This window comes from Falco cherrug, chromosome 2, assembly GCF_023634085.1.
Source record: "Falco cherrug isolate bFalChe1 chromosome 2, bFalChe1.pri, whole genome shotgun sequence".
NCBI classification, from domain to species: Eukaryota; Metazoa; Chordata; class Aves; order Falconiformes; family Falconidae; genus Falco; species Falco cherrug.
This window is the reverse complement of record NC_073698.1, coordinates 1,708,151-1,736,089: the sequence shown is the minus strand read 5'-3', so window position 1 is coordinate 1,736,089 and position 27,939 is coordinate 1,708,151. Positions and strand designations below refer to the sequence as shown.

The window sequence follows — 27,939 nt, the reverse complement described above, 5'->3', positions numbered from 1 at the left end:
TGGCAAAGACAAGGCTGGTGGTGGCCAAAGCTCAAGACTTCATTTCTTTGCAACACCATTCCTGCATGGGGCTGGTTTCCATCCCCAGCACCAGAGCAGCGCGGTAGTCATGGCATGGCTGATGCCCAAGCTTTGCCTGTGGTGACGTCCCAGCTGTGTCCCCGTGGTAGGACCTGCTGAAGCACACACCAGAGGACCACCCCGACCACCCTTTCCTCATCGACGCCCAGCGCAACATCAAGCAGGTGGCCGAGAGGATCAACAAGGGCATGAAGAGCGCAGAGGAGGTGGAGAGGAATGCCCGGATCGTGCAGGAGATCGAGTCCCACATCGAAGGGATGGAGGATGTATGTACAGGGGTCTTACATGGGGTTGGTCTTTCCTCCTTCATGAAATGCAACTATTTCTGCTCTTTCTGGGTCACGCCAAGCTGGGCCACTTCTTTTCTCCTCCAGGTCCTGCTTTCCCCATCATCACTCGGTCTTAGTGGGCTCTGAGGGGTTTGGGAAGGGGCTGAGGTGCCAGTTCTGAGCTGGGAGGCTGCAGGGACAGGGACAAAGCTTGTGACGGTCCCCCCCTGGGGCTCCCCACTCACCAGCCTCCTTGTTCCCACAGCTCCAGGCTCCACTCCGCAGGTTCCTGCGCCAGGAGATGGTCGTGGAAGTGGTAAGAGTGAGGTGGTCCCTTGTCACCGTCAGGGCCATGGGACAGCACACCAGATGGGGCAGTGGGAAGCTATGATTGCGGGTCATGGGATGCCCGTGTGCCCATGGGAGGCCACAGATGGGTGGGTGGAAGGGTGGGTGGATGGGTGGGTGGATGGAAGCTGCATCAGGGGAAGTTCAGATTCGACCTTAGGAAAAGGTTCTTCACTGAGAGAGTGGTCAGTAACTGGAACAGGCTCCCCAGAGTCACAGCACCAAGCCTGTCAGCGTTCAAGGAGTGTCTGGACAACACTCCTAGTGATACAGTGTAGTGTTACGTAGTTCTGCAAGGAGCAGGGAGTTGGACTCAATGATCCTTATGGGTCCCTTCCAATTTGAGATATTCTATGATTCTGTAGGGATGGACAGATGGGTGGAAGGATGGATGAAGGAATGGAAGCATGGAAGAATGGAGGGAGGGAGGGAAAGAACAGGCAGATGGATGGTAGACGGAAGAATGGAAGGATGGATGGGTGGACAGATGGATCAATGACAGATCAGTGGGGAGGATGGATGGGTGGACAGATGGATCAATGACAGATCAATGGGGAAAATATGAAATTCCCCAAGTTTGAGGGAAGATGGGTTTGGGAGCAAGCAGGTGGCAGGGAGAGCCCACAATAGCCCCAGACTAGGGGTGGGTAGGGAGGCTGGAGGTGGAGACTGCAGAGGGCCTGGTGTTCCCATGGCCCTGGTGCTTACCCACGAGTGGGACCCTGTGGCTTTGCCGACATGGCCGTTGCACCCATGTCCCCTTTCACTGTCATGAGAACATGGCCAGTCCCCGTGCAGATGGTGTCATGGGACACATCCCAGCCTGCTGCCAAGGTAGCACGTGGGCAAGCTGAGGCAGGGACCGCTCCCAGCGCTAGCAGTGGAGGAGCAGATGTTAACCCCTTGGTGTCTCCCACCGCTCTGCAGAAGGCGGTGGGTGGGAAGAAGGATCGCTCCTTCTTCCTCTTCACGGACCTGCTGGTGTGTACCACATTGAAGCGCAAGTCGGGCTCCCTCCGCCGCAGCTCCATGAGCCTGTGAGTACCACCAGGCTTGGAGACATCCACCAGGATTAACCCACATCGTTGGGGTTGTCCCTGGCGGCTGGCCTGGCTTTAGGGTGTTGGGGATGTGGGTGCAGCTCAACCCTCCCCCCCAACCTCAACAGGTACACGGCGGCCAGCGTGATTGACACCGCCAGCAAGTACAAGCTCCTCTGGAAGCTGCCACTGGAGGACGTGGACATCGTCAAAGGTCTTTCACTGCCTGCTGGAATGTCCCATCCCACTTTAAAACCCATTGCTCACCCCTGGCCGGTGGGGAGAAGGTAGCCCCTGCGTGGCGTTGGGGAGGAAGGAGTTAATGCCATTCACGTGTCCCCACACAGGTGCCTCGCAAGCCACCAACCGGGAGAGCATCCAGAAAAGCATCTGCCGCCTGGATGAAGACCTCAGCACGTTGGGGCAAGTCAGCAAGCTGTCAGAGACCCTCAGCTTCCCTCACCAGGTATGGGGATGGTGGGTGGCCCTGGTGCTGTCCCCTGGCTGGACACATTCCCCATGGGACCAACTGGGATGTCCTCAGCGGGAGGGATGACCTGTGGAAGGGCTGGTGGCCATGAGTGTCCACAAAGGTCCCAGACGCCACCAGCCCTAAAGCCAAAAGGCGGGTTGGGGCAGTCTCTGAAGGATGCTTGGGGGCGGACACCGTCAGTGTCACATGGTGGCCCTGGTGCTGTCCCCTGGCCAGACGCCTTCCCCAGGGGACTGACTGGGATGTCCTTGGTGGTAAGGAGAGCCTGTGGAAGGGCTGGAGGCCATGACTGTCCTCTAAGGACCCCGATGCCACCAGTCCTAAAGCTACGATGGGGTTGGGGCAGTCTTTGAAGTATGCTTGGGGATGGACGGGGGCATCATCAGGCATGTGGCTGGTGGTGGCCCATCCCTGAGAGCTGAAGCATTGTCCCTGTCCCCAGAGCCTGGATGACGTGATCAAGGACCTGATGGCTGCCATCCACCGGGAGCTGGCAGAGAAGCAATCCATGTCCTTCAGCATGGCCTTCCCCCCCAACAAGGTGGAGCTCAGCACCACCAAAGCTGATGGCACCGAGTCCTTCATCTTTGAGTTCCCCAACCCTGATGCCCGTCTCGGCTTTGAGCAAGCCTTTGAGGATGCCAAGAAAAAGCTGGGTAACACCAGGGACCAGGGAGGTGAACGCGGTGGTGGGCTTGGCATCACACCCTCACTTTGGTAGACCTCTTTCCTCCATCACTTCTTCATCTTCCAATTTAATTTTCCCAGCTTCCAGCAAAAACTGCCTGGACCCAGAGTTCCTCAAGGCCATCCCCATCATGAAGACACGGAGCGGGATGCAGGTACTCACAGGCTGGATTCAAGCATCCCACAGGAGCTGTGGTCCTCTCCATCCCGGTGGGCTTGCCAAACCATTGGTCCTTCCCAAATGACCCAACTCATCCCATCTTTTGCTCCCTTGCAGTTTTCTTGCGCTTCTCCCAGCCATGGCAGCCCAGAAAGTTCCCACGAGGTTTGGGTTTGCAACAGCGATGGTTATGTGGGGCAGGTTTGTTTGCTGAGCATCCGTAAGGAGCCCACAGTGGAGGCGTGCATCGCCGTCTGCTCCGCCAGGATCCTCTGCATCGCCTCGGTGCCCGGTCTCAAGCGGGTGTATAGGTAGGACATTCCCACCGGCACCGCGGAGCCGGCGGGCACGGGGCGATGCTGGAGCTGCTTCTTTCCCCCCTCCCCTCGTCGCGGCAGGGAGCGTGCCGAGCCGGTGGGCAGCCCCTCCTCGGAGCTGATGCCGGTGCAGCCAGAGGATGCGGGGCCGCAGCCGTGCCTGCACATCTCCATCTCGGGTTCATCGCTGGAGCTCTCGGAGCCCGTCGACGGTGGCAACAGGGAGCTGGTGCCCTTTGATAGTGATGACACGGATGATGAGTCCTCGCCCAGCCCTTCGGGGACACTGCAGAGCCAAGCCAGCCACTCTACCATCTCCTCCAGCTTTGGCAGTGAGTCCTCCCCAGGCCCTGCTTAGTGAAAAAACCATTTATTTTGTCCCAAAACTATGGGCAGCTCCATCATTTTGGCCACTCTGCCTTGCATTCCTCAGGGAAATCTACAGGTGAAGGCTTTTGACCCACAGAAATCCTGGGAATAGAGATGTTGGGGGGCATCAGCCCAACACCATGATGCTGGGTGGGGGCTGGTGGCTTTGGGTAAAACCTTGTGGGTTTTGGGGCTCTGCATCCCTACATCCTCTCCCAGGCTTGACATCACAAGGGGACCCATGGTCTTTTCCCCATCACTTTGGTGGGTGTTGGGTGGTCCTGTCCTAACCCATTCCTTCCTCCTCTTCTTCCTCTGCAGATGAAGAGATCCCAAGCTGCAAGGAGGCAACAGCGGAGACTACGAGCTCCGAGGAAGAGCAAGAACCCAGCTTTCTGCCCATCAGTGGCACCTATGGCCAAAACCGTCACGGCGAGAGCCCCACGGATGGGCGAGCCTTGCGCCGCTCCAGCCGTGGCTCTTTCACCCGGGGCAGCCTTGAGGACCTCCTCAGCCTCGACCCTGAAGCCCATCAGAGCTCCATGTGGTTGGGCACCGAGGATGGCTGGTACGTCCCCAGGAGGGGGCAACACATGCATGAGGTGGACCCCAATCCCAGGTGAGCCTCAAGCTTTGCTCTTCTCCTGCAGCATCCACGTGTACCAGTCCTCAGACAACATCCGTAACAGGAAGAACAGCATGAAGATGCAACACGCTGCTGCTGTCATGTGCATCTTGTAAGTAGGGAAGGATGATTTTTGGCTCTGGGATCTCCACAGCAGGGTGGTTTGGGGTGGCTGAGCAGGTCTCTGCAGCTGTTTTTCAAAGGTTTTTTTCTCCCCGCAGGTACCTGGATAACCAGGTTTTTGTGTCGTTGGCCAACGGGGAGCTGGTTGCATACCAGCGGGAGGCAGGTGAGGCTGGATCGGGGACATCAGAAGGCACTGGCAGGGTTAAATGCAGCCCCAAAGTGGTGGCTGATGGGTGGGTTGCTTGGGGGGCCCCCTGGGGAGGGAAGCTCATGATGCCACTGGCTTGCCTGCCTCCTTACAAAGGGAAGGGGTATCCCTCAAGGGATGCTGGAGACCCCAAAACTGGAGCCAAATGGGAGTGTGCATCCTCTTCCTGATCCCTGCCTGCTGCTGGCATCCCTTGGGCATGTCAGCTCACGTCCCCTCTAATGGGGGACAGGAAGACAGGCATCTCCAGCCACCGCATCCCATCTACTGGGTTAAGATGGGAGTTTGGGAGATGCTTTAACTACCCACCCCACTTCTACTGTCCTTACAGGCCACTTCTGGGACCCCCAGAACTCCAAGTCCCTGTCTCTGGGCTCTCCGGGGAGCCCCATCACCAAGATGGTGGCAGTGGCAGGGAAGCTCTGGTGTGGCTGCCAAAACCGGATCATCATCCTCAACACCACCACGCTGGCGCAAGAGGTACCGCGAGTAATGACGGGAGGTCGGGGGGGGGGGACAGTGACAGGTATCGGTGGCATCATGGGTGGCATTGCTGTGGCTCTGTCACCCGCAGCACACGCTCCAGGTGGGACAGGACAGTGGGCGCAGCGTCACCTGCATGGTGAGTGCAGGGACTGGCGTGTGGGTCGCACTGCAGAGCAGTGCCCAGGTCCGGCTTTACCACGCCACCAGCTATGAGCAGTTGACCGAAGCAGATATCACCCCCCCGGTACACAAGATGCTCGCCGGTAAGTGCCACCAGTGACACGTCTCCAGTGGGTGCCCATCACTGTCTCCAGTGGGTGCCTGTGCCCATCGGCTACCTTGCGATGCGATGCCCTGCAGCATCCCGCGCCGGGAATGTCGTACCTCCTGCATCCCAACCATCTTTGGGGAAGGAAACGTGACTCCCTGCACTCCTGGGGTTCATCCTCTGTGTTATGCAGCTGCATAATCCCACGGGAAGACAGGGCAGATGGATAATCCTGTGCAGAAACAGAGCATCCCCTGGGCACCCGCATAATCCCGCGCAGGAATCGGGCAGTCTCTGGGCACCCGCATAACCCCATGCAGAAACAGGGGAACCCTTGGGCATCTCCATAATCCCACGGGATAATAGGGCAGCCTCGGGGTAGCTGCATAATCCCATAATCTGGAAACCCAAACTGACAGCACCGTGGGGTGCTTTATACCACAGCCAGGGGGGGTTGTGGGGTCCCTTCCCCATGTCCCACCTGCCTCAGATACCCCTGGGAATGGAGACCAGTGGCACCGGTGGGGTTCACAGCCCGGTGCCAGGCAGGGTAAAGATGCTGATGGCCGGGATGCTCGACAGGCTCGGATGCCATTATCCGGCAGCACAAGGCAGCCTGCCTGCGGATCACGGCTCTCCTGGCATGCAAGGACCTGCTGTGGATCGGGACCAGCGCTGGCGTGGTGCTGACCCTCACTGTCTCGGCCAAGGCGGCTCCAGCCTTGGTGGGGCTCTCCCAGGGTCACACCGGCCACGTCCGCTTCCTCACTGCCATCGAGCTACCCGATGGCTTCGAAGTCCTCTTCCCGTTACCGAGGGAGACGGGTAGGTGGGATGGTTGGTGGGGGGGGGGGGAGGGGGCGATCCTGAGCCCCTCCGGAGGCAGTGGATGACTTTCATGGGGCTAAGAATGCTGTCCCGCTGGCAGATAACTGGGAGTAGCCTTGAAATGTGGTCATCAGAGTCCCTGTTCCATCCTTGCCTTATTAAAAATCAGGGAGAAAAATTGGGGGGGGGGAGGGCGGGGAGGGGGTGGGTGGATGTTACACCACCCTCCCCAGGGGCTGGGGGATCATTCAAGTGACCCCAGATTTCCCTGGGAAACCCTAATTCCCATGGGGGAGAGGCCACTGGAAATTCATGTGCTGAGTCTGACCCAGCCCAACTCAGGTTGGGGTGGGATGGGGAGAAGGTGGCAATGTGTGTGGGAGGTGGTAATTTGGGGGCGGGGTGGGAGGGGCTGATTTGGGGTGGTGAAGGGCTACCTGGGGATGGGAGGAGGGTTTTGGGGCCAAGATGTGGCACCTAGGAAAGTGGTGGTGACATCTGGAGGATGATGGTGGGATTATGCTGGGAGGATGGTGGGATGTTGGGTGATGCTGGTGGGATGATGCTGGGAAGGTGCTGGTAGAGGGGTGGATCTGGGATGATGCTGGTAGGAGGATGCTGGGATGATGTTGGTGGGAGGATGCTGGTGGGATGATGATGCTGGGATGATGGCTGGTGGGGTGCTGGTGGAAGGATGATGCTGGGCGGACGCTGGTGTTAAGATAATGCTGGGGTGGTGCTGGTGGGATGCTGCTGGGATGGTGCTGGTGGGATGATGCTGGGATGGTGCTGATGGAATGATGCTGGGGTGATGCTGCTGGGATGCTGCTGCCGCCAGGATGGTGCTGGGGAACAGGGGTGCTGCGGGGGGGCCATCTGACAGCACACTGGGGGCTCTGCGCTTGGCAGGGGCTGAGAAGCCGAGCGAGGCAGAGAAACGAGACCCATCGCGCCCCCGCGCCCTCGCCCTCTCCAAGCCCAAGATGCTGGTGATCAGCGGCGGGGACGGCTACGAGGATTTCCGCCTGACCAGCAGCAGCGAGACGGTGGGCCGGGATGACAGCACCAACCACCTGCTCCTCTGGAGAGTGTGAACAGCCGTGGCCCCCCCAGGGCCATCCCGGCGTGGAAGGGGGGTGCTGGCCCCCCTACATTCAGAGGGGGGGGGGTCCTGACCCCCCTCCCTGCCACCCCCCAACCCAGCACCTCTCATCTCCAACCCGGCTGCTCGCTGTGTGCTCGGGGTTGGGGGGGATGAGCCCCGGTCCCCCCGCCGTTCCCCCGGCCGCTGCACCAGACTGGGGGGGGACACACACTGCTTTTGGGGCGTGGAGAAGATGGGCAGGGGGGGATGCGTTCGCTTGGGAAGGCGCCAACGAAGGAGGAAGCGTTAACCAACACCCCCGGGGACCGGCCGGAGGATGCCATTCAGCCAGGAACCTGCCTTGCTCTCCGGTTTCGTGTGTGCCTGCTTCGGGGGCGGGGGGGTCGCGGTGCTGTCACCCCCCCCCCCTCCCTCGGGACCCCTGGCCACACCACGGGACCACCCCAGGGACAATACGCCCGCGGTGTGTCCCCCACCCCGGGCCGCCCGCTAACCCGCTCGCTCCATCGCCAGCACCCAGATAGCTCTGTTTGTTTGTTTGTTTGTTTTAAATATATATATATTATATATATATAAACATCTTATTTATTTTGGGGTGGGGGGGTCAGGCACATTGTCACGTCACTGCCAGTCCCTCTGCTTCAGCGCTGGGGGATTAAAACCATCCCGGTTCCTCACCCCGAGGCAGAGCTGGACACCAGTGGCCACGCAGGGATGCTGGTGGAGCGGGGGAACTGATGGGGGGGAATTGGGGGGTCCACATACCTCCCCCCCCCCCAGTCTCTATGATTCCCATGGGGAGTGGGATGAAAGTGCCAATGATGTTTGAAGCATCTTCTGGATGAGATCTTCACATTCCCCCACCAGACACCAGGGGTGTGCCCCCATCCCTAAACTGGGGTGACGGCAGCCAGGACCCTAAAAATGAGACTTTCTCAGATTATCACCCCCCCTCTCCCCAGATTTGCCCTTTTCCCCCTCATTTTCCTGCTCTCACCTCAAGGTCCAGGAGAAGGCACCCTGTTGTCCCCATGGGAGAGGTGACAACAGGGGTGGTGGGGATGAGCCGGGGTGTCCCTGTGTCTGCACAGCAGGGTGGGTAAGGGGACTGCTGCGGTCCCACGTCCACCGGGGGCGGGGGTGGGGGTGGGCTATAATTGGGATGACGAAGCTATTTGGAGGGGGGAGTCGGGATTTTGGTCACTTGGGGACTCTGTCATTAAAGGTCACCCATGTCAGAATGAAGCCATCGTGGTCTTGTCCTTCACCTCAGGGGGTGGTGGTGGTGGGGTGCAGCTTGGGGGACCCACCGTCTATTGGGGACATTGCCTGTGATGAAGACCCCGGCGGGAGGAAGAGCCCTTGCCATGACTGGGGTGCAGTTACTCTCTCCGGGATAATGCCATGGGGGGATGTTGGAGGGAATTTGGAGTGGGGGTGGGGTGTCCCTCCCTTGCGCCATGGAGCACCGGGATGTGTCCCCGCCCCGAGTGCCCTCAGGGGTGGTAGGACCACGTCACTGCACCAGCCCCCGGGGAGCACTAGGGGGGACACACACGGAGGGAGCACGAGACTTCCACGGGGGTGTCCCCAGGGTGGGAAAACTGTCCCCGGCGGAAGGAGGCAAGGTCAAGGTGGGGTGCGCTTTAGAAAGGAGGGTGCAGCACCCATGGGTGCCCCCTCGGGGCGCCCCTGGACAAGCCCATATGGGGCAAAAAAAAATCTTTATTTTTTTACAGAATTCCCTGCTCGGTAGGTGCAAACCCGCCGCCATCTGATTTTTCCCCGTTTTTCCCCCAACTCCCACCACCGCAGCACCCCCGGCCCCCGCCTGGCGCCGCCGGCAGTTCCCGATGCTTCCGGCAGGTGGCGGTGTCCGCGGGGGGGGGTGTCAGCCGAGCCCGCCGCGCTGGGGCCAGGCGCGGGAAAGGGGGTGGGGCCCCGCCAGGTGACGTCAGTAAAGGGGCGGGGCGAGCGGTAACAGCGCGCCGGCGGGTTCATTCATAAGGAGCAGGCGCGCTCGGCTGGGCAGCCGTGCAGCGTGGGGGCAGGTAAGGGGGGTGGCTGTGGCTCCGGCTCCGGCCGGGGTTCCCCTTCCCCGGGGAGGGTCTTATCCCGAGCTGTGGGGGCGGGGGGCTCGGGTTACTTCGCCTTAAAGGGTTACCCCTCCTGGGGTTGGGGGATCTGGGTTGGGGGCTGCTGTAGCTTTGGGTTTATCGAGGGAGGGGGGACTGGTGCTTTTTTGGGGTGTTTCCCCCCCCTTTGCAGTAAAAATGTGGGGGGGATTGGCTGCACCTTATCCCTCAGCAGGGTATGGGGGGGGTGGGTGTTTACCTTGGTGCTGCCTGGAGTGGGGTGCGGCGGCTGGAGCCCCCCGGGGTGGCTCTGGCTGCTGCCCAGCGAATGTAAGTTAAAATAATGGGGGGGAGGAGAGAAGTAGGTTACGGAAAACTCGGCGGCTGCTGCCTGGGAAAAGGGACAGTAACTGTGTCGCGTTGGGTTGGCTTTTTTTGTCGTTTTGGGTTGGGGTTTTTTTTTGTTTGCTGGTGCTGGAAAATCACGGGGCTCCCAGCCAGATACCTGCATCAGCTGGGCTGCTGTGGTGAGGGGCTGCACCCCAGAATGGAGCGGGGGGGTGCTGCTGCCTGGGCTTCGTGTGGCAGCGATGCCTCGGGGGTCGTTGGACTCTCATGTTGGATTTTTGTGGTTAGGTGGTTCCCGCAGCTCTGACGGGGCCTGGGGAGATGCGGTTCTGCCGAGTTTCGCCCTGTTTGCTGGACAATCCCCCCCTTGCCCCAAGGTGCCTCCAAGAGCTGTTCCCCAAAGTGTTTCTGAACAGTTGCTCTGTTCCACACCCCCCACCCCTTTATCTGCAGGAGCCATGGGATGAAGCCCCGTTCCCCCACGGGGAGGGGAAGCCCTTGCTGGAATCCCGGTGGGCAGCCTGTAGGCTGTGTTAAGGGGGGGCTGGGAGTGAAAGGCTGGTGTGAGCTGGTGCGATTTGGGGGGTGCCGGGGTAACAAAACCAAGTCGCTGTCCCTGGTGTGTCTGTATCTCTGCACTGGCCAAGTGAGGTACAGGGCTGGTGGAGGTCAGGGTGTCCCCAAAAAGCAGCCAGGTCTGGCACCGGTGGGATGATTTTTTTGTTTCCTTTGGTTCTTGGGGGGGCAAGTCACGTTAGTTTCCTCTGCGAGCTTCAGGACTTCTCTGCCCTGTGCCAGGGCAACCAGGCATACAACCATCACTGCCTGTGGGTCTGTGCCTGCATCCCCCAATCCCACCTAGGATGTCCCTGAGCTGCCCCCAGAAATGGGATGCTGAGTCCTGGGGGTGACCATGACTAGGCAAAGCTCCAGTGACAACCAGGAGCTGGCACCCCCTGCTCCTTGTACCTCCTGCATCCCCACGGTGGCCTTGGTCATCGAAGGGATGTCCTTAATGCTTGAATTAAAGCAGACCTGAGGCCAAGCTTACCTGGGGCTAGCCCCGTTCCTGGGGGTTTAAATCTGTTTGCCTGGAACCGGTGAGCTGGGATGCTCCGGCAGCCTGGGATGCGTGGGCTCTGCCAACCCATGGCATTGCTCAGCCACGGCTTGTGGTCACCCAGCCGCAGTAGAGCCTGCCCATCCCCTTCCAAGGCCATTGCCACTCCTTCCCTGGCAGAGCAGCACCCCAAACATCTCGGGGTGTCCCAAAGATGCTGCTATTAAAAGCTTAAATATCACTGCCCTGAAGGGCTGAAGTGTTTCAGGTTAGGCTTAAACTTGAGTTTTATTAGCTCTGGCTTGCACCAGTTCCACCCTCCCTCTGTAATTGTGGGGCATATGCCAAGTCCCAGGGGTGTCTCCATGGGGTCCCATTGGACTGGGATGATGCTCACTGGGGAGGTGGCATGTGGTGGAGCTCAGGCTGGCTGGAGTGATGGTGGCAGCTGGCTTGCCCCCCTCTTCCCCCATCATGGTGTCCAGCTTGGCACAGGTGGTGCTAGTGAAGGCAGGACTTGGTGGCTCTTGGTTTGGGGGTGCAGCTCCCCAGACGGGGAGAAGGGCTGGTTGGCTTCAGGCTGGCACTCTGATGGGGTGCTCCCTTACTGGGAGCTACTGATAGGAACTGGAGCATGGAGGATGCTCATTTTTGGCCATGCCATCGTGTCCCAACCCATGTCCTATAATTAACTGGCTCTGCCCTGCTCGCCCCCCAGTGTCCCCCCTCCCACATGTAATTAGCTGCATCTCAGACTGATGATGCCAGTCACTAATTAGGAGAAACTCATCAGGCAAAGGCTGTAATGAAGCTCTGGTGTAGCTTTCACAGGGCCATGACAACCAGGGAAATTTCCATGTGGGTGGTAGAGGCTGGACCTGGGTTATTCTTTACATTTTCCTGCCTTCCCCTGTGTTGTAATAATTTATTTCAATTTTAACAATTAATTGCTGAGCCCAAAGAGGGGGGGATGAGTCTGTGGGAAACACCTTTTGTTTTGCTTGACTTCTTCTTTTTTTTGTTGTTGTTGTTTTGGTTTTGTTTAAATGTTTATTTCTTTACTGACTTCATTTTGTTGTGGCAGATGCATAAGGCTTTCCTCCAGAGCAGGAAAAACTTTTATTTAATGGTTTTTAGCATGCTCTGCTCCTTCACCTGCTTCTTACGCTGTTGGTTCTGAATGCATTGCAGGATGGGTTCCACTCCAATTTGGGATGGAGTTGGGATTTGCGAGGGAAGGGGGGGGATGCTGGGCATCCTGTAAAACCACTAATAAAACTTTTTGGGTGATGGTGGAGGACTGCTGCTGCAGGGTATATTTAGGCAGATTCCTTGGAGGATCCCTATGGGGGGGAATAGGCCCCCCAGATTGCTTCTCTGCTGGGATTTTTCCCTGGATGATGACCCCAATGCTCCCCCTTGGGCAGGTCTGCGCTGGTGATGAGGAGGAACAGGATGCATTGGTGGCTTGTCATCGTCCTGGGGGTGAGTATGGCCTCATCCATCCCAGCCCTCTGCATCTCTGCTTTCAGCTCCTCTGATGCTTGAACCTGTGACAGCATCACCACCCCATAGCCACAGTAGGGCACCCCAAAATGTTTCCCACCTGGAAACTTGCAGCAGCTCAGCCCTGGGGAGATGCTCAGTTTGGGTTGAGGGGTTGGGGGTTTTTTTCCTCCAAAAATTTTTCTTCTTCCTCTTTTCTCCTTTGTTGAAGCTTCTTCCCTGGCAGGGGCTGATAGGGAATGCCACTTCCCCTGGAGCCACCGTGTTGCCCTGTGTCTGGGAGATGCTCTTCGGGTGGACCATGCAGGTAGCCCAGGGGCTGGGACTGCTCCCTTGGGGTGGCCTGGTCTGAGTGAGGGTCACCATGGGCTTGTGCTGGCTGTGGTGAGTTTGCCACCATCATGCCAATGGGGATGGGTTTGCATCTGTCATGGTGCATGCGATGGGGTTGCATCCATCAGGTCGCTAGTGATGCATTTGGTGGGATTGCATCTGTCACATCTCCCGTGGCAGGTTGGTATCTGCCACGGCACACACGATGCGTTTGGGTCCATCATGTCACTGGTGATGGGTGTGCATTGGCTGTGGCACATGCGATGGGTTTGTCACGTCGGTAGCGATGGGTTTGCATCCGCCATGGCACATGCATTGGGTTGCATCCATCGTGCGCTGGGTTTGCATCTACCATGTGCCTTGTGATGGGTTTGCATCTGCTGTGGTGCATGCAACAGGTTTGCATCCGTTCTCACCGGTGAGAGGGGATTGCATTTGCTGTGGTGCCTGCGATGGGATTGCAACCATCGTGTCACTTGTGACAGGTTGACACCCACCATGGTGCAGGGGATGGGTTTGCGTCCATCATGTTGCTGGTGATGGATTTGCATCTGCCATGGTACATGTGATGGGATTGCACCCTTTGTGTCACTTGTGATGGGATTGCACCTGCTGCGGTCCATGTGACAGTTGAGCATCCATCATGTCGCTTGTGATGGGTTCATCTCTGCTGTATCATCCGCGCCAGATCTGCATTGCCACCAGGAGCAGCGGGAGAGCCAGAGCGGCCAGCGCTGAGCACTGCTCTTCGCTTCTCCTGCAGGTGCTGAGCCTGCCTGGCGTGGGGGCTGGGAGCTGTGGTCCCCGGGAGCGTGGGACACCGGGATGCCCGTCCGGACAGGAGCCCACTGGGGTAAGCTGTGCCCACCGGTGGCACATCCACTCTTGATGGAAGGTGCAGGATCTGGCCATTGCTCCCCTCCCTCTCCCTCCATGCAGGTGTGTGGCTCGGCGCAGGGTCCAGCGGGGACATGCCGAGCTTGTCCCCCTGGCACCTTCTCACCAGGGGATGTATCCTGCTCGGCTCACACCCACTGCCGGGCCAGGAACAGGATCCTGCTGGCACCGGGGACGGCAGTGACTGACAGCCGCTGCGGAGCCTGCCTGCCAGGGTGAGCCCTGCTCTGGGTGGGGGTGGGGGGATGCTTCGATGCTGCTCGTGGGCTGTATCCTGACTGTCCCCTCCCACCCTGCAGGTTTTACAGCCCTGAAGGGGAGAGGGAGCCCCAGGGCCGGTGCCTACCCTGTGCCACCACTCCCCGCAGCACCCCGGGGTGCCCAGGTGGGTGCTTGGGTTGGAGGTGCCGCCTCGGTTTGACGGGTGCTGAAAGAGCTTGTGCCAGTGTTCACCCTGGGGGTGCTGCAGGATGTGTCCCCCTCAAGACACAGTGTGATGCCCTGGCTGGGATGTGGCAGCTGAGGACATCTCCACTCATGACGCGAATGGCTTCTGCTTCCTTGGGGGCCAACCCAGCAGCTGGGGTCCTGAGGAAAATTTGATTTATTCCCAACAAAACCTCTCTCCGAGGCTGATCCAGTGCCTCCCTCCAGGCCACCGGCGAGCTCGCAGCCCTGAAACACTGGACTGGCCGGCAAGGACCAACGGGACGCAGATGACCCTGATGGGTGAGGGAGAGGAGGAAGAGGCGGTGGCGGCGCAGGTGACCATGCTGACCATCGTCCTGGTCTTCTGCACCATGGGGTTGTTGGGCATCCTGGTGTGCAATGTGTTGAAGAAGACTGGTTACTGCACTGCCAGCAAGGACCCCCAGCCTGATGGCACTGGTGAGCCCTGGTTGTGCCGTGAGCACCTTTCAGTGATCCCACAGCCATCTCGCCTCACTCAGCCCATCCCCATGGCTTCTGGCCCTTATTGTCACAGGGCATCCCGCATGTCCTTTGGGAGGCGGGGGGGTTCATCCCCCATCACTGAATCCCCTTCAACTTCTGCCTCCAGGCCCCAGCTCCATCTACCAGCTGGAGGATGCCAACGAGGACACCATTGGGATGCTGGTGCGGTTGATCACTGAGAAGAAAGGTCAGGGGGGGTCCCTGGGGTGTGTCTATGTGACATGGGCTGGATCCCTGTGACCAACCTCCCTTCGGTGTCCCCCCACCCACAGAAAACGCTGCAGCGCTGGAGCAGCTGCTGAAGGAGCATCACGGCCAACAGCCAATGCCACCAGGCTGCACCCCCCTGAATAAGTAAGTCGCCCCTACAAGGTGGCGCTGAGGAACCCCCCACGGTGGGACCAAGGCCATGCTGATGGCATCTCCCTGCCCCCTTCCAGGCTGCACCTCCTGCCTCAGTTTCCCCCCTCCTGCTGGCATCAGCACCTCCACACCGTCCAGGGTCCAGCCCCCTGCACCCGCTGCTGCCAGAAGTGGCCTGAAGTGCTGCCACTGCTCAATGCCACCAAGGTCCCCAAACCCAAGGGGTGTCCCAGGGAAGTGCCCATCCTCTCCGTCGGCAGGTAAGCTGGGACACCCCCCCCCCCCTCCCCCCAGCATGTCCCCTGTGCCCCTCTCCAGGGTGGGGACAGGCTGATGTGATGTGTCTACCCCGCAAAAGGTTTCAGGTGTCCCAGGTCCCTGAGATGAGGAGCGAAGCGGGGGGCGAGCCCCCTGGTCGTTGAGAAGCACCCATGGCCCCCGGAGGTGAGGAGGTGTGCAGGGATGGTGGTGGGGAGCTGCTGAGGATTGGTCCAGGGGAGGGGGGAAAAAAACAGGGCTGTGGGAGACTGGAGGATAGAGGGTTAGCGCTGAAGCCTAATGAGGGCATCTGGTGATTTGTGAGGGTAGATCAGCCTATGGCCCCAAAGCCTCTTCCAGCATCTGGGAGACTTAAACTTCAAAAATGGAGCCTGAAGGGGTTTGCCCCCTTCTTACTCCTACCCACCCCTGCGTTTAAGGTGCTACAGGGGGTTATGGGGTGGGTGCTGGTGCAAAGGGGTGCTGCAAAGGCACAGTGCTGGGGGGTGTGTGTGTGGGGGGTGTTCTGCAGCAGCCAGCGCTGTAAGATGCCCCCACTCCCTACATATGTGCACGCTGACATATGGCTACACCTATATACACCCCTGTAGCATACTAAAAGCACATATGCAAACCCCTATACAACACATTTACATATACTGACACGTGTAGTCATACCCCATATATGCAGAAAAGGCTGCACATGTGTATGTGCACTTAGACATGTGCATGCACCTATACACCCCCCCACAGCCATCCATAAAGTAGGACACTGAGGGGGGACACGAGGGCAGGACAGAGGGGGGTGTCACACACAGCAGGGTGCTGTGAGCTTGTGACAGCGCCTGGCACGGGGTGACGCAGCCAAGGGGCTGCTGTGTGACTCATGGGCAGCTGCACAGGCACACGTGCCCATGCACATGCATGCACCCAGCTTGCAACAGGCACTGCTGCACGCAGCCGTGCTGGCAGCCACGAATGCCTGTGCATGGAAATTGTGTGCATGCAAACGTGTGCACATATTGCTGCACTTGTGCACATGTGAACAGATGAACATGTGCACATGCAAACCTAACTCTGCATGCATGCATGTGTGCACATCTAAGTACACATGCACACAAGGATGTACCTGGAGCTCTCTAAGTGTGCACACACATGCGGAGATGTGTACACATGTACTTCACACATGTATGCATGAACACATACGTAAATGCACATGTGAACCCACCTCTGCACACATAAATACATGCATCTATGTATGTGCATACATGTATGCAGTCATGCACATATGCAAAGACACCCACACTTGCATGTGGAGCTTTAAGTGTGCATGTGACCTGTGCACACACTGCTGTATGTGCAGAGGCACAAACACATGCATAAATGTGTGTGCAAACCCATCTCTGCATGCATGCACATGCACACATGTCTATGCAGCCATATGCACATACAAACACATACAGAGCTCTGTGCATACACACATGTGCACCACACCTGTTCACATATCACTGCACAGGCAAACATATGCATGGATGAACATGTGCATGTGCACATGTAAACCCATTGCACACATACACGTGCTAGCAGACAGCTCAGTGTGCCTGCACACACACACAGATGTGCATGACACTTGTTCACATGCTGCCGCACATGCACCTGCATATGCAAACCCATCTCTGCACACATACATAAATGTGTGCGCACACCTACACACACATGTAAACATGCCCATGCACTTACACATGCATGTATACACATGGATGTGCACCTGTTCACATGCTGCTGGATGCACATGTACACATATGCACAGAAATTTACATAAATGCACATGGAACCCCACCTCTGCACATACATGTGTGCCTGTGTACATGCACAGATATGTATGAGGTCACATGCATGCAAACAGACACACACTTGCGTATGGAGCTTTATAAGTGTGCGCATCACACTGCTGCACATGCACACACATATGCATGGACGAACACATGCATGAATGCACATGCAAACCCACCCCTGCATGCATACACTATGTGCATGCACACGTGTATGCAGACCTACACATGTGCAAGCATGCACATGTACTCTAATGCGAGCACACAGAGGTGTGTATATGACACATGTTTACATGCTGCTGCACATACAAGCATGCATGGTTGAACATGTGCATATGCACATGCAAACCCACCTCTGCATGCATACACATTTACATATGCAGTCACACTCATGCTTGCACGTGGAGCTCTAGAAGTGTGTGCCCACACAGATGTGCACACAACACCTGTTCACACAGTTGTGCATGCAAATGTAGACACAAACCTGTGCAAGCCCACCTCTGCATGCATGTATACACACGTGCACACATGTATGCAGTCATGCACAGATGCAAATACACTTGCACATAGAGCTCTGCAAGTGTGCGCATGTGCACACATGCATCTATTTGCATGCCACTGCATGTGCACAGAGGACAAACGTGTGCATAAATGCACATGCATCTACCTCTGCAGGCACATGTGTGCCTATGCACGCATGTCCACACACACGTCCACACACACATGCAGTCATGCATGCATGTGAACACACCCACGCTTGCACTGAGCCTGCCCAGCTGGTGACAGTCATGGTCAGTGCTCAGTGCACCCCCCAGCGCCCGCAGGGGACGTCCTGGACATTGTCCCCTACACCTCCCCTTGCCCCAGGCTGTCCCCAGCCACTTGGGGGTGCCCTGACCCTAATGAGCTTATGGCCAAATCCTGCAGGACCTCAGCATCCTTATGGAGGGCCTGGGCCAGCTGCTGCAGGTGGGGACAGCTGGGGGTGTGGGGACAACCTGGGTGGGTGCCCTTGGCAGGAGGAGTTGTCCCCTCCAACGTGGGATGTCCCAGGGCAGTGACAGCCCCCATGGGTGTTGGCCCAGGGAGTGACACTTGGGGTGGCTCCTGCCACCTTGGGTGGTGCGAAGGGCCTGATACAGCCTCAGCCAGAGGTCTGGTCCATCCCTTGTCCTCCACAGCTGGCACCTACCCTGAGGGCTGCCTTGGGGTCATGGTGACACCCATGAAGACCCCATGGAGGGGACAGAGGACATTGGGCACAGTGAGAAAGCCCGTCCCACCTGGAGCCATGAAATGCTGGAAGTGGCAGCTTGGCTTCCTGCTCCAAGGTGTCCACTGGCAGCACAGCAAATCCAATGTCTTGCCCAGCTGGTGAGATGAGGTTCCCTGTCCCTGAGGTCTAGTGGTGGCCTGACGGAGAGCATCTCTGGGAGCCATGACGCTGGAGCACAGCTCTACTGGAGGCACCATGCAACGGAGGGCATTGCATGGCCAGGATGCTGTTTCATGGTCACCACCTGGGTCTGTTCAGCTGAAGCCCCTTCAGCAACATCATGAGCTTGATTCCCCTCCATCACCAGGTGCCAGCACTCAACATCACAGGCTGATGACTGGCTCTGGATCATGGGACAGCTCCCACCTCACCAACAACCCAACGGGGGCATGGGTTGCTCTGGCCAAAGCTGGCTCCTGCATCCTCCATCTAAAGTCCCAATCAGCCCAGAACAGTGGTGGTGATGCTCACCATGAAGATCACACACTTGTCTTTCTATAGAAGCTGTTTCTATATATCACGTTGGCTTGGCCACGTTGGGAGTCAGTGGGACAACCCACCCAAGTTTGGGTTGGAGACCATCGAGCTGCACCACCAACCTAGAAATGGGCATATGGCCAGTCCCCTTCACTTCTCCATGTCACCACACCAAAAAAACAACCACCAAAACCCTCTCGGGCTCTTTTATTTATTTTTTTTTTCTGGAAACATTTTAATAGTTATCGAATGTTCTACATCTTACAGTAAATATCGTACAGTTACAAACTCTTGGCTGAAATCTGTCAGGGAGATCACAACCTGAACTTCAGAACCAAAACCAGAACAGAAAACAAACAGAAAAATACCCCAAATTTACACTTCAGATGGACAAACCGAGGCTGTGGGGCTTTCCAGCGCATCAGTTCAAGGCCATGTTCCCTACACACCTTTGAGACTTAGACTTGGAAGACATGGTTACTCTTGGTTTAAAATTTCTTTTTTCTTGGGGTTTTTTCTTTTTTTGGTATTTATTTTTTTCTGAAGAGATCCAATAATACCTAAAACCAAGCTGGCCTGGTGGTCGAAATGAATTAAGAAATTAATTACGTAGAAAGAGGGGTAGGAGCGCAGCGTGGGTTTGCTCCGTGCTATGGGGACGGGAGGTCTGGGTGCTCCTGACCCCGCTGCCTCATGTTTGCCTTCCTCCCTGTGCTTCCCCGTGGCTGCTGGCCCTACAAATCCCTCCCCACCCAGCACCCTGATCCTGAACCCCCTTCACCCCGGGGAAAAACCAGCTCCATCCCTTGCAGGAGGATGCAGCCATGCTGCAGGTGGCCACGTTGCATCAGGATTTTTCCCTACGAACAGCACGACTGAGCTTTTCCAACCGGGAACTGCAGCTGTTAAATCACATATTTTGGTATTCCTGCTTTGCAAACATCCCCGTAACAGGTTATTTTACCTGCTTATTGGTGAATCTGTGAGTGCCACAGTGCAACATGCTGGAGGAATGCCTTTTCCAAGCTCTCCTCCCTCCCAGACTCATAAACAGGCTTTATTTTCCTTTTTTTTTTTTTTTTTTCCTATGGGAATGTTCGCAAACGACAGAGAAAATACCTGGAGCCTGATCCTGCCGGCAGCCCCGGTGGGCTCAGGAGCCAGCTCGGCACTCGCGGCAAAGCAAAGGGAGGGTGGGCAGAGGGTCACCACATTTTGGGGATGACAGATGAAGGGTCTGAAAATACTGACAAAAAAAAACCCCAAAAAAACAAACCAACAAAAAAACCTGGATTTATGGGTATCCAGTGGCTCTTCTTATTGCTATTGTCGGCTGGTTGGGTTTTCCTATCGAAAATAAACTTCCAAATGTGGGGTTATTTTAATCCCTTTAAGAAAGCAAGATCTGATATCACGCCCTCAGGCTAGAGACCACATCATCCCAAACCCTCTGCGGGATGCGTGATGGGGAGGGGAGGGAGGGGGTGGCAGAGAGGCGGGGGGTCTCTCTGGGAAGGACCCTATTCAGCGGGATGCCAGTGGCTGGGGGAAAACCTGATACTCTGAAACGCCCCTGATGAAAACCACCCCCATAAATATTTTTTATGGTCATTACATCTTAAAACTGAAAAAAGCTGGACGGGGTTATTATTATTCAGAAAATACAGGAACAAATCCTTGCCCAGAGGGTTCAGCCGCTTGGGAGGCGTGATGGGTACAGGCTCCAAGGGGCTTGCTCGGCTTGGGGGCCACCACCACTATTAATACCCCCCCCCCCCCCAATCTTACATTACAGATCGTGTTTTAAAGCAAAGATAACGGTAGGGATGGGTTAATGGTCATCAGAGTGGTTTAAGAGTTATTCTCCTTCCTCTTTAGCTGGAATTTTAATCTCCAAGACACCTCGAAGTTCTGCTAAGGATGGCTTAACACCCCCCCCCTTCCCCGCTCTTCCCCACTAACACCCGGCGTGATCCTTCATGTGGGAAACCCTTTTCCTTAACCAAAGTCAGCAAAGCTTTGCTGGAGTGAAATATCTGAGAAGCTGGTGGCCCCCATCAGTGTCCCCCCTGGCAAGGGAGGCCCCCCCCAGGACCTTCACTTAAGCCATGACTTGACCAAGGAAAGGGCTTGGGACCATGGGCTTTCCTCCCATCCCTCTATCTACCCAAAAACCTACATCCCTCCATGGGGAAGGGGACAGGGCTGCAGGTCACTGCTGACATGAGCCGGGGGCATCAAGCCCCACATCCCCATGCAGTGACAGGGAGCATCTCCCCACCACCACGGCCCCATGAAGCCACCTTGGGAAGGAGCTACCCAAGCCTGGAGCCACGTGGTGGCCCCAGATCCATGTGGCAGCCCTCCAACCGTGCAGCGCTCCAAGCCTAAATGCAACACTGGTTGCCAAATGTGCTCACCAACCCCCCTGCCCAACAGACAGCCAACATTTCACCTCTCCACAGCGTGGCTGAGTTCATTTCTGCCCAGACATAATGCGATGAGGAGCATCAGATCCGTTACTGATCCAAGGAATTCAAACTAAACCACCCCACGTCGGATCTCACACAGCGGTAACTAACACCGGGTGATCCTCCCTGGTCAGCTCCTGGAGCTTCCCACCCCACCTCTACCGTTTTCCTTCCTTTGAGGAGAAAGCCCAGCATCTCCTTCCCAGCCGTGGGTGTTTTAGCAGTCGCTCCTAAAGCTGTTGAGGGTGAAGGGTGCCCAGGCCAGCAGTAGGATGGTGGCTGCTGGGACGGGTCCCCCTCTGCAGAGCCCGGGCTGGGACAGCAAAGCTGGTGGGACCCCGCACGTTGCAGAGCCACGACAGTGCCTGGAGCTTAACTCTAGCCTACAGTTCAAAACTGGTAAGACGGCTCCTAACACACAACAGTGAGAGCAAAAAAGGGTTAATTGGGAGGTCCTAAATTCCTGTGATCTGCTGAGGTGGGGTTTTTTTGGCCCAGGTTTAACCGTAGCACGCTACAAACCATGGAAGGATGATGCAGTATTGTTATTTCCAAACGTCCCGTTGCCCTTTACGTGGTAACCCTTGGCTTCACCAAACTGAACAGGGCAACCCTCTGATTACTGACACTTTTTTTTTTCTTTTTTCCTTATCTTTTCCTTTTATATGAACCCAAAGTGTGACCCGAAGTACTGCATGGGAGAAAACCACCTTCCCCAGCCACAGTGTTCGTGTTCAGTCTTCACTCACTATGTTCTCCTTGAGTTTGGGAAGGTCAACCAGAGCTCTGACAGATTTCCTTGAAAACCAGAAGAACCAACCAAATGACCCCCATACAGAAGCACCAGCCATCAACCTGACAAACCACCCAGGACCAACCAGCGGTAGGAAAAGTCCTCTTGGGTCCCTAAGCTTGTTTCTCCCCATTTGGACAATGCTCATTGGAAGGAGCTTCAGTAGCTCCTCTGAACAGCAGAAGAAGCCAAGCTGGAAGACACCATCAAAGAGTGAGGAGGTCTCACCCCGGTGCCAACAACTAGTCACTTTGCTCCTCTGAAAGACCCTCCAGCCTGACCTCTACACCACCACGTCCCAGTCAAGGTGACCCTCCAGTGCTGGTCTCCACTGCCCTCACCTCCGTCTGGAGATGTGATCCAGGCATGACTAAAGTCAAACAAACCAGCAGAGACATCTGGGCACTGACTCAACACCACGCATGGGTTGGAGGGATTCTCATCCACATCTCCTAACCTGACCTCCTGAAAGGCTCTGGATTTGGTCCGTTGTGACAACCTCGGAGCCCAAGAGATGTGGGAGCTGCAAACACGCCGCTGAGTGCATGTAACTCTTTTGGCACGCTTGAGGGAAAAATCAAAAACATGGTGATGTTTTTGTCTTAGGAAGAAAAGAAAAAGAATAAAAACCTTATTTCTATGCTGCGTTTAGTGATAAGAATTTTAAAATAAACTGGCTGCAAGCACTGTCTGTGAATACGAACTCTCTGCTGCCCTCAAGACAACTTATTGCTCTACTTGGACACCCCAAGGTAGGAAGTCATTGACTGCAGTCAGCTTCATGTCCTTGTGCCCTTGGGTAAGCCAAAACCCCCAGAAATTACCCCGATCCCCACAGCCTCTGCGTGCCTGTTGCCTCCCAGCCCCGTCCATGTCAGCTGTGGATCACCTTCCTTGCTCTTGCCTTTTCTCAGGTGCCTTCCCAGGAGGAAGGCGACATGTTTATTGCTATTGCTTCCTCCTCCCCCTACCTTCTCTCCACTCACCAAGCAGAGCAGCCAGACCTCGTCCCCCTCTCCGGCCTTTCTCTATGGAGCTGGGATTTGTGCTTGGATGAACATTTCTCCTGGAAGTCTCTGAGCCCAGCTGTATCCCAAAGAAGCAGGGGCAGGGCACCTTAACTGCCACGAAGGTGTCGCAGTTTGGTCTCAGCCCTGCCAATGACACAGGTGTAAAGTGAAGCCACCATTGTCCTCCTCACCCTGCCTCAAAGACTCCTCTATCAACCAGCTGCCCTCTTTATCCACACCACCAGACTCTGGAGAAGTTCTTGAGACCAACACTCTGGACCTGGAGAAGCCCTTCAGACCAACACTCTGGACCTGGAGAAGCCCTTCAGACCAACACTCTGGACCCGGAGAAGCTCTTCAGACCAAACTCTGGACCTGGAGAAGCTCTTCAGACCAACACTCTGGACCTGGAGAAGCCCTTCAGACCAACACTCTGGACCCGGAGCTCTTCAGACCAACCTCTGGACCTGGAGAAGCTCTTCAGACCAACACTCTGGACCTGGAGAAGCTCTTCAGACCAACCCTTGGACATCTCCTTGCTTCCTTCAACAGCCGCCCGGCACATCTCTGCCTGCAAACGGTAGCCATGCAAGGAAAGAGCTACTTCCACCTCACGCAGCCCCAGGATGCGGCTGATGGGGAGCATCTCATTTGCCCAAGAGGTGCAAGATGCTACCAGGGCACACATCTCTCTGCTGCTCGCTTCCTACCATGCAAGATCCGTTTGCCCAGTTGGAAAAAGCAGACCAAAGACCCAATGGTGACCAGTCCTCCTACCTCCTAAGACAAGTGTGTTACATCGCTAATTATATTTATATTCTCTTACTCCTACAAAAGAAGGGATGAGTTCAGAATTTCACTGCAGATAATGGATTTATAATCTATCACGACAGCTATCTGGAAGACACCAATTTTCTTGTAATATGTTATGGAAGATTAAATAATTTATATTATTCAACTAAAAATACCCAAACCAAATCGGAATAAGCCTGCCTACCAGCGCTGTGCTTTTCACATAGTACCCTGAACATCAACCACTCTTACTAGCCAAAGAGAATCTAGGCTCTCGTCAACAACAACGACAACAGAAAAATAACGAAAAGAACCCAAACAAACAAGAAGTGGGGGATCTTTGCACCACTCGGCTGGGCAATGCTGGAAAAGTGAATATTCTGAGCTTTCAAATGATAGGACCAAAGAGAGAACTTTACTATTGCTCAGTGTCAGTATGTGTGTTACACAATTTATGTGGGTTGGGGAGGAGGAAGGGGGAGAGGAAAAAAAAAAAAGAGGCAGAAGATTAGAAAAAGCAGCTTTTACAAAAACCACTAAGAATGCATAAAGTGACCCTTGCACTTTTTTTTTTTTCTTTTGTTCTTGCAAACAGACGAGGTGCTGCAGTACAGCGGCCACAGCACCGATGTAAGACTTGTGTAGTTGCATACAATGTTTGACTCTGGATCTGGAAAAGAGCAAATATATGAAAAACAAGGAGTTAGAAACAAGCAGCGCAGGACCAGACAGGGCTGTTCTCCTCTCCTCTGCACCCCTGCGTCGCGTGCAAGAAATACAGCTGATGCGTATGGGATTTAACCATCCCTCATGCCGCCCTGCGGGCAATGTCTTGGGCAAAAGGCTGAGAAAGCACCAGCTCTCCGGTGGTATCCAATGCACGGGATTAAAAATATGCAGAAGGGATGCTCTCTGCTAATTGCACAACAATTTATCATGGGCAGGATTAGCCCAGCGTAATGTATCCAGCAAGGACAGATTTCAGATAACCCCCTGGGCTGCATGAGATCTGTGCTGCCTCCCAGTTCAGCATCATGTGTTCCCATCAGCAGTGCTGCCTGTTAATTGGGCATGATGGACCAAGGGCTCCAGCAACACGTGGAGGGCATTTAAGCAAGCAGCTGGGATTTCTGGGATCCTGAGCACAACAGGAACCTGCAGCCGGTTGCAGGCAGCTGCACACAACCCCGGTGCTAATGAACGGGCAGGGTGCAGGCAGCTGCATGCAGCCCCAGTGCTAATGAACTGGACAATCTCCCAGCATGTTTTAGCAGGGAGAAAAAAACATATCCGAGCGGTATAAAAGATGGGGAGGGACTCTTTCATCAGGGAGTGTACTGTTAGGACAAGGGGTGATGGCTTCAAACTGAAAGAGGGGGGATTTAGATTAGATATTGGGAAGAAACCCTTCCCCGTGAGGGCGGCGAGGCGCTGGCCCAGGCTGCCCAGAGCAGCTGTGGGTGCCCCATCCCTGGCAGGGCTCAAGGCCAGGCTGGACGGGGCTGGGAGCAGCCTGGGCTGGGGGGAGGGGGCCCTGCCCATGGCTTGGGGTGGGGAAGGGTCCTTGAAGGTCCCTTCCAACCTAAACCCTTCTGTGATTCTACAAAAGAGCGTGATGCATCCAAAACCTTGACAGCATAAAAATTACCACATTCACAGTGCCCAGCTGCACTCAGAGTGCTGCTGGTGTCACTGCTAAAGCCTTGCATCCAGCACGCCGCAAAACGCAAGGTCAAGGTCAAGATGCACTGAGCTTTGCTAACACCCTCCACAGCCCCCTGACAGCGTGCCGTGCAGGACCCCTGCCCGGGAGCCGTGCTCAATGGCTCTGCTGGTGCCCAAGCATGGCCCACACGCAGGAGTTCAGCAGCTCTGCAGGAAGGGGTGAAGTGACGGCAGTGCTTGGCGGCTAATGAATCGACAAGGGCAGAGCAAGACCTGCAAAGGCAGCACTTACATGAATTGGCCAGTGGGTTTACCAGTGTGGAGGTACGTAGCTGTAGGTGGGGGTTCCTTGAGCCCTGTACGTTGGCACGGAAACTGGATGTGCTCCGATGGCGGTGTGTTGTGGGGTGGTCAACAAGGTTCCTGAAACGGCAGGGAGAAGTATTGAGCAAGGAGGAGAGCTCCGTCAGGGCAGTGGTACCCCAAGGGTATGGTGCTGCAGAGCGCATCTGAGGGGCAGGCAGAGCATCAGCTGCCTTTTTTTTCTTCTTCAGTTCTCCCAAATACTATTCTGCCTGTGAGACGTGAATCGAAGGCGTCTGGCTCAGGTGGTTGGTGTCAGCCAGCACTATGAATGGAATAAATCCACCTGAATCTCCAGCGTATTTTCCATGCTACTTTCAGCCCTTAACTCATTTTTTTCCACTTTTCCTTGTCCCTAAAGACCAGCAGCAGAGCTGGCTACTAACCTGCTGACATCTTCCACCTGCTGAAGGCACCGGGCTAAATTGCAACAGGAGATCACTGCAGAGATCCAAAACGTCTAAGAACCAAACTCGTAGGGATGAGGGTTGTAAAAGGAGACGATAAAAAACCCACAGACCTTCCAGAGAAAATTAAAATGAGCTTTACCACTCATCTCCCAAGGGCAGTGGAGCTCTTTCGCTTCACTTCAACCCACAGAGCCAAGAGCCCTGGGATGCAGCAGCAGGAGTGATCCCCTCCCAGGCATGAAGCAGAGGCACCGCCTGGTGCAGCCTCTTTTCTTTTAGTCTGCAGCCGATACAGAAAGGTGAGAATTTGCACGGTGCGTTCAGCAGACATGGGGAGGGAGAACACAACCCCAAACTACTCTGTTCTGGGAGTAACTGGGTGCTTGAAACAACTTCTTAGTTTCTGAGTATCTCTCTACAAATGCTACTAATGAAATTTTAAGACATCCCACATGCATTAATTACATCTATCCACTTCTCAGTGTAAACAATAGTAAATCTCTGAGTGGTTCTTGTCATACCCAGGCTGCAATATCTCTGCTTGCAACAGGGATTGTGTCCCGTAAGAGTCCTGTTTCACAGCTAATGTGGGTGAAAAAGGGTGAATGCTGCATTTTTTGACATAAATCAATATCCAGTCCAAAGAATTGTTAATGAGAGAAATACAAGCTTTGGAAAAAATAAAAGCAGCCCATATCCTAAACTAATGTGCTATCAATTGATTGCAGTTTGAAGCAATCTTGTACATAAAATGCAGGGGGTTTGGGATACATAAACCAAGGTTAATGCTCACTTTGTCAGATGAAAGCAAGACCAGAAGTGTCCTAAAAAAGGAACATGAGGACAGAAGTATAAAAGCATTTTAAGATGGACAAACCTGGTTACTCCTCTACTTATGGAATAGACAGAGGAAAGAATAATATATTTAAGGATGCAAGAGTGCACCCCTCTGGAGTGAGCCTAATGCAAGGTCTCCTCTGCTAACCTAAAAACTGAGTTATACCAGTGCCAGAAGCAAATTAATTGATTTTTGCCTGCAAAAGAGCAGTAACCAGCAAGCAAAACTAGCAGACGAAGCTGCAATTAGCTGAGTGCAAGGTGCTTCTGCAGCCACTTGCTGGATACAGCCTGCAAGGCAGCACAGATTTTTTTTTTTTTTTTTATCCAGGGCAAGTCTCCCACATAGATTGTTTGGATACGTCCCACCTGAGAGATGAAACTATGGAAAGGTTTTCCTTCTTACCTGCTGACATTGCCATGGTGGTCCCAGCGACCATCCCCATGGCCACACCGTTGGTCCTGGGCGCAGCAACCGGGGCCGGGTAGATGGCCGATGGGATGCTGTTGGGCTGAACCACGGTAGTGTGATGGATAACGTGAGGCTGTGCCGCGTACACTGGCTGGGTGTAATAAGCTCCCTGTTTGAGAAGGGAAAAAAACCCACCGTCGTCTTTGCCATTCAGTTGGAAGCGCAAGCTGAAGCAGTGACTCAAAGCCCGGTATTTTATGGAGAGGCAATCACCAGCTCTGCGTGCAGCGGGTGTCAGCCTGGTAAGGCAGACTGTGCCGTCAGCAAGGAGTTACGTCAGCTGTGACGGTAGATCCTGCTACGGAGTGAGCAGCGATGCTCTCGGGGCCAGTCCCAC

At 55.4% G+C, this 27,939-nt stretch overlaps 4 protein-coding genes across 22 annotated transcripts in view; 3 read left to right on the top strand and 1 right to left on the bottom strand.

Moving 5' to 3' along the window:
- The window catches only part of ARHGEF17 (Rho guanine nucleotide exchange factor 17), a 35,245-nt gene extending 27,733 nt beyond the window's left edge, over positions 1-7,512 (top strand). The window contains exons 6-21 of one of the 2 annotated variants that reach the window (XM_055701295.1): positions 171-347; positions 616-666; positions 1,626-1,735; positions 1,867-1,952; positions 2,086-2,204; positions 2,674-2,887; positions 3,000-3,073; positions 3,196-3,389; positions 3,477-3,727; positions 4,086-4,332; positions 4,415-4,501; positions 4,611-4,678; positions 5,055-5,203; positions 5,298-5,472; positions 6,060-6,302; positions 7,215-7,512. In XM_055701295.1, coding sequence (XP_055557270.1) covers positions 171-347; positions 616-666; positions 1,626-1,735; positions 1,867-1,952; positions 2,086-2,204; positions 2,674-2,887; positions 3,000-3,073; positions 3,196-3,389; positions 3,477-3,727; positions 4,086-4,332; positions 4,415-4,501; positions 4,611-4,678; positions 5,055-5,203; positions 5,298-5,472; positions 6,060-6,302; positions 7,215-7,399 — 2,430 coding nt within the window. In that variant the 3' untranslated portion in view covers positions 7,400-7,512. Of the gene's footprint in view, positions 1-170; positions 348-615; positions 667-1,625; positions 1,736-1,866; positions 1,953-2,085; positions 2,205-2,673; positions 2,909-2,999; positions 3,074-3,195; positions 3,390-3,476; positions 3,728-4,085; positions 4,333-4,414; positions 4,502-4,610; positions 4,679-5,054; positions 5,204-5,297; positions 5,473-6,059; positions 6,303-7,214 lie in introns of both variants that reach the window. The other variant, XM_055701294.1, reaches the window with a different exon arrangement.
- A 144-nt stretch (positions 7,513-7,656) lies between these two features.
- On the top strand, positions 7,657-21,850 carry RELT (RELT TNF receptor). Its single transcript, XM_027814901.2, has 13 exons — positions 7,657-7,760; positions 9,374-9,461; positions 12,321-12,378; positions 12,611-12,783; positions 13,496-13,585; positions 13,672-13,844; positions 13,929-14,014; positions 14,284-14,517; positions 14,690-14,770; positions 14,856-14,937; positions 15,024-15,206; positions 15,305-15,390; positions 18,218-21,850. The coding sequence occupies exons 1-12, from the start codon at positions 7,657-7,659 to the stop codon at positions 15,366-15,368; spliced, it is 1,416 nt and encodes a 471-aa protein (XP_027670702.2). The 3' UTR covers positions 15,369-15,390; positions 18,218-21,850.
- LOC114017733 (uncharacterized) lies at positions 15,453-21,850 on the top strand. The gene has a single exon (XM_027814911.2). It carries the CDS (start codon positions 16,119-16,121, stop codon positions 17,088-17,090), a length of 972 nt encoding a protein of 323 aa, XP_027670712.1. The 5' UTR covers positions 15,453-16,118; the 3' UTR covers positions 17,091-21,850.
- The window catches only part of FAM168A (family with sequence similarity 168 member A), a 223,420-nt gene continuing 214,781 nt past the window's right edge, over positions 19,301-27,939 (bottom strand). For 6 of the 18 annotated variants that reach the window (XM_055701304.1, XM_055701298.1, XM_055701301.1 and 3 more), the window contains 3 exons: positions 27,537-27,711; positions 25,813-25,943; positions 19,301-24,525 (listed from right to left, as the gene is read on the bottom strand). In XM_055701304.1, coding sequence (XP_055557279.1) covers positions 25,831-25,943; positions 27,537-27,711 — 288 coding nt within the window. In that variant the 3' untranslated portion in view covers positions 19,301-24,525; positions 25,813-25,830. The remainder of the gene's footprint in view (positions 24,526-25,812; positions 25,944-27,536; positions 27,712-27,939) is intronic. The other 12 variants (XR_008730769.1, XR_008730770.1, XR_008730771.1 and 9 more) reach the window with 12 other exon arrangements.

Excerpts from the sequence above, each read along its gene's own strand:
- RELT (XM_027814901.2), top strand. The coding sequence starts at position 7,657 with ATGCGTTCGCTTGGGAAGGCGCCAACGAAGGAGGAAGCGTTAACCAAC. Across the intron at positions 12,379-12,610 it reads GGCTTGTCATCGTCCTGGGG|CTTCTTCCCTGGCAGGGGCT; the intron begins GTGAGTATGGCC and ends CCTTTGTTGAAG. Across the intron at positions 13,586-13,671 it reads CCGGACAGGAGCCCACTGGG|GTGTGTGGCTCGGCGCAGGG; the intron begins GTAAGCTGTGCC and ends CCCTCCATGCAG.
- LOC114017733 (XM_027814911.2), top strand. The coding sequence starts at position 16,119 with ATGCACATGCATGCACCCAGCTTGCAACAGGCACTGCTGCACGCAGCC.